This window comes from Montipora foliosa, chromosome 7 (assembly GCF_036669935.1).
Source record: "Montipora foliosa isolate CH-2021 chromosome 7, ASM3666993v2, whole genome shotgun sequence".
Lineage (NCBI taxonomy): Eukaryota > Metazoa > Cnidaria > Anthozoa > Scleractinia > Acroporidae > Montipora > Montipora foliosa.
Genome location: NC_090875.1, coordinates 21,838,946 through 21,843,945, shown reverse-complemented (window position 1 = coordinate 21,843,945; position 5,000 = coordinate 21,838,946). Strand labels below are relative to the sequence as shown.

Sequence of the window (5,000 nt, the reverse complement as noted above, 5' to 3'; positions counted from 1 at the left end):
TTATATTTGTTTCTTTTCATGAATTTTGTGTCAATTTGGAGATGTGGAGCAAAATTGTAATGTAGTTGGACTGCAATCCGTTCCCTCGATCATTCACCATTTTCAGCGATTTTTTAACACATGTGTTGTGGGCTCCCATTTTCCCTACGATTACAAATAACACAATTTAATTTGCGACTAAATTTTCATAACACAGTTTAACTTAGTAGTGTCCAGGCTCATTGCTGAAAAATGCATGGAAACTGCTTATGACCTTTCATCTTACACAGGAAATGGCATGGTTTCTTCAATGTTCAGGAAGAATAATAAGTGTTTGAAAATAGTCAATCTCTTTAGCCTTTATGTTTTTGAGGATGGTAAGCAACTGTTTTATGTGGAAAATGTCATAATTATGCAAAGGATGCAGATTCTAGAGAGTCACTTGTACAAGGATCCACGTCACCGCATCCTGTCACCATGCATTGACGAGTAAAATTGTGTTGTTAGACAGTAAAATTTAATATCCATTATTAAAAACTGGATCATTGGATAATGCAATTCGAGAGTTTTGATTGGCTAAGACATCATGGGTTATGAGCCATTTTTCCATGATCTACAAACACGGCAAGCATATGCATGATTTTTTGGACCTTTTTATTTTTATTGTAGTCTAGTTTTCTATATTTTGGGGGCGTTTTTAATAAAACAATTATTCCACTCGTGCTTGTTGGATATGAGATGATTATAGCCAACTCGGCGCTGTGCGCCTCGTTGGCTATCTACAGTATCATCTCATATCCAATGCGCGCTCATGGAATAATTGTTAATCAATGTCAATTTCTGGACTGAAACAGTTACATGTACAGTACATGAACAGGTAAATCTGTTGGCTGCAATGTAGCTGAAAATGTTTCAAGGGGCTAAGGGTTTATGCTTCCAAAATTTTAACCCAATTTTTAGCGTGTTTTCTCAAAGGAAGTTTTTAACTTTCCAGGTAGACCCAGCGAAATATGGAAACATTGTAAATGGTTTCAAGGTCACCCTTCGCGAGGATGGAGCCCGTGGGTTAGCCAAGGGCTGGGCACCAACTTTCATTGGTTATTCCATGCAGGGTCTTTGTAAATTTGGATTCTACGAAGTGTTTAAAATCCTTTACGGCAATATGCTTGGAGAGGTAAGATCTACATTTGTAAGTTCAACTTGGGCTGATGAGCCTTTTCCATGTGAACTCTGTAGTGTGAAGAGGTGGAAAGCTGAGACTGCCAATACATGTAGTATCGAAGAAATTAAATTATGATAAATTAGTGCATTTGACTTTTAGGTTTTAAAGGAGTCAGGGTTGTTTAAGGCCTATCAACCGTGCCTCCCAACTCTGTGACCCGGGTTCAACCCTGATCTTGGGGTGTGTGTGGGCTGAGTTTCAGTTGGTCTCAATCTGACTCTGAGGGTACTCCGGTTTTCCTACCTCATTTGACTCTCAGTCAATTACATCCGAATGCAGGCGGATACCCTTGATAGGGATAACCTCTGGTATCCTTCCCTTTTATTGAATGACTCACTCGAGTTTGTGAATGTGATACAGATGTGCTTCTCATATTGTATATATTACTTTAAAAACAGAGAAAATATTATGAAAGTTAAGAGGAGTAGCTTTAAGTGGTATTATCTTGCCTTAAGATTACATGTACCTCCAAATTGTTTAAAAGCATATTTGAGTGCATATGATGAAGAAAATGCTGCATTTACATTTTAGAAGCCACTTCACTTTCTCTATCTTTTACTCCTAGGAAAATACATATCTCTTTAGAACATCGCTGTACTTAGCAGCATCAGCCAGTGCAGAGTTCTTCGCAGACATTGCTCTTGCTCCAATGGAAGCTGTAAAGGTTCGAATTCAGACCCAACCTGGCTGGGCCAACACCCTTCGTGAGGGTGTGCCAAAACTCTGGGGAGAAGAAGGGGTCAGAGGGTATGTACTTATAATGGTTTTATCCAGAGCCCTTTGGCTTGTGATCTACAGGTCCTCCAGAAAATCAAATTACATGTGCAGGGAGATGTGAGGCAGCCCAGATGGGCTTAACTTGAGCTGGTCTGGGAAAAAATTGTCCAGACACACTTCATCAGCTTCACGAAACAAATCCTTTTTTGCTGGTTTAGTGTTTGTGGCAGACATGGTTAAATTAGGGAACAAAATGGAAGCAGATAACTTTTGGGATAGGAATGCAAACCATTCTTTCATGACACATCAAGATACCTTATTGGGGAAAAAGAAGATTCAACACTCTGTGAAGCATGTTCACCAAACCTTTGCTTTGTCATATTGCAAGTCATTTATTGCCTGATTTAGGTCACACACCACGACCTCAAGCCAGATACAGTAAAAAGCTGTGTATAATCCACACTTGTAGATAATCTGCACCCCCAAATTCCAACATGATTTTGAGAAAAAATAAAAACTTGTAAAAAGCACTCTGGCAAAGAAGCTGTTTGTTTGCTCACAGTTGTCCGTGATATTGAAACTTTCCGAAATATAATGCTGTGTATTTGCTGTGACCTTAAGATATTAAATGTATCTTTAATTGATTTCCCTTATTCTTGAGACTGACAGTAGTTGTTTTTATTATTAAAGTCCACGGTTGAAATAAAAACAATGAAATTTGAACGAAAATAACATGAAGGGAATGACACAAAACATTTACTTTGTAACCACACAGTCACTTACATGTACAAAGGGAAGTCTGGACCAAGATGCATATCATCTTTTAAGATAAAGACTTAAATAGCCATTGATCTGAGAAAAACGTGTCACCAAACGAGAGTTTAAAAACCCCTTTGACAAACACGCAGTCCAAGTAATGAAGGGCAACAAAACAGTCGGCCTTCGCCTCTTGAGTTTGCCTGAATAGTGTGGTATTTTCGTGCAAGTGGTGGAAAGATCAATGTTGAAGTGATCTGTCAAAGAATATTTAAAACTTATGTTTAATCTTTACTTACTGAAGGTTTTTAGTGCTGTTTTTGACCCCATACCATCAGGCTTACTTCCTCTGAAAGCGATGGTCTCAATCTATAATAATTATAGGCTGCACCCATGATTTTGAGCCCAATATTTCTGGAAAACGATGCGGCTTATACTCAAGTTTTTACAGTATTTTCCCATCTGGCTGCTAAGTATTAATGTAAAATGACTTTGGGGTTTATCTTCTTGTTTAAAAACGTACATGTATCCACCCTTTGAAAAAGGGAGACCTGGTTTTCTTGAAACTTGAAGCCTGTTGTCAAAAGTACCAGCACTGTTTTATTGTCTCAATCAGTCACGGCAGTGTCTTTCTTATCATATCCTCCCTTTCCATGTGGTGTTCTTTGAATGACTTTTGATGAGGATGGTGGTGTCACAACATCTATTCAATTTTTATACTGTACATGATTGTATATCGTGGGATGTTGACCAGACAACGCACTGTTCATGCAGTTTTGAGGACATTGTTTCTTAAGTCCTGGTGTTGTCATCTGAGCTTTGTTGTAAAGCTGACTTTTATCACTCGGGAACCCAGAACTTGGATTTATATTCTCAAATAATGGCTAAAAAGTGCAACCCTTGCACACCTGAGGGGGCTCCCATTCATGAATAAAATAATTATTGTCTGGCATTAGACAGAGTGAAATCTGAGCAGGGAAGGGTTAAAAAAATAAATACATGTATATGTTAATGGCTAACTTTTTTTTACTATCAGATTTTACAAAGGGCTTCCTCCATTGTGGATGCGACAGATCCCCTATACCATGATGAAATTTGCCTGTTTTGAGCGAACTGTTGAATTCCTGTACAAACATGTTGTACCCAAACCAAGGTGGGTGACAGTTTTTAATTCACAATGCACTACTCTGTACTCCCTAAATTTCATATAGATGTAGCTCAGGGGTGGAGGCTGAACTAAGTAGAATGATTGATCTGAAGTTTTTATTATCTCCAAGCCACGTTCACTTGGGAGGTCCATGTTGGGAACCTATACTGAAAACAGACTGCATATACCAGTAGTTTTTTCAATGTGGACTGACATACACGTACATGCAGGCCGGTGAATAACAACAAAAATCATTCCCAAGGACTGTAATAACCACAAGATTTACATGTTTGAAAATTAATTTTTCTAGCAAGTAGAAAAAAACAGGTGTAAAGCAAATGAGAAAAGGGTCTTAATTAAAAATTAAAGTTGAGTATCTGTTTAGTTAATGAAAAAATTATAATGTAGCTTGAGTGATGTAATCCGCGGCTCATCGCTCAGCAATACCACCCAGCCGTGAGAAGGCCAGATGAGAACGTTCTGTGTTCCCAGGACCAATCAGATAGCAGGATAAGTATAACACTTATGCCTTGGAAGAAAAACGTTTGTACAATCAGTTTTAGACCACTGGAATGAAACTTGTGAAAGGTCTTTAAAATCATCCACTGGCATCTTATTATCTACACATGGTAAAAATTTGCTTCTTATTGTGTCAAAAGACAATTAAATTTCTTTCTGCATTGTGTTAAGATGGAATCCACCAGAAGTTCGAATAACAAGTGGACAAAAGCCTAGCACCAAGATTATAAACATCGTATTTACTAGCAACACCGAACGTCAAAAACAACTGTTGAACTTCGTAAGAAACACGTGAAAGTACTGGTGAAATGAAACTGATGATGAAATTTTACCTGTGTTTACACAATTTCTCTGAACGTTGAAATTTAATTTTTCTCGTTCCCATGGGAAATTGTTTTCGGTGTTATCTTTAGCTTTCAGGAAATGTAAAAAGGACTGTAAAATACTTAAAATTAGTCTGGTACTAGATTTTTGTCCTCTAAAAACTGAAATTGCTTGATTTTCTATCGGATTTCGCCTTAATATTGTTTAACCCTTTCCCTGACGGAGGGCTTCCATTGACAAGTAAATTGTCTGGCGTTGCAGATCAAAATCTGTAGAAGTTGTGGTTTTAGGAGGGTGATGTGTAAAAAAATCTGATTGTTAATTTTTCATGACAGT

At 37.8% G+C, this 5,000-nt stretch overlaps 1 protein-coding gene across 1 annotated transcript in view; it reads left to right on the top strand.

Moving 5' to 3' along the window:
* Window positions 1-5,000, top strand: part of LOC138011338 (solute carrier family 25 member 3-like) — a 13,665-nt gene that overhangs the window by 5,226 nt on the left and 3,439 nt on the right. The window contains exons 3-5 of the mRNA XM_068858305.1: window positions 974-1,153; window positions 1,767-1,948; window positions 3,711-3,827. Coding sequence (XP_068714406.1) covers window positions 974-1,153; window positions 1,767-1,948; window positions 3,711-3,827 — 479 coding nt within the window. The remainder of the gene's footprint in view (window positions 1-973; window positions 1,154-1,766; window positions 1,949-3,710; window positions 3,828-5,000) is intronic.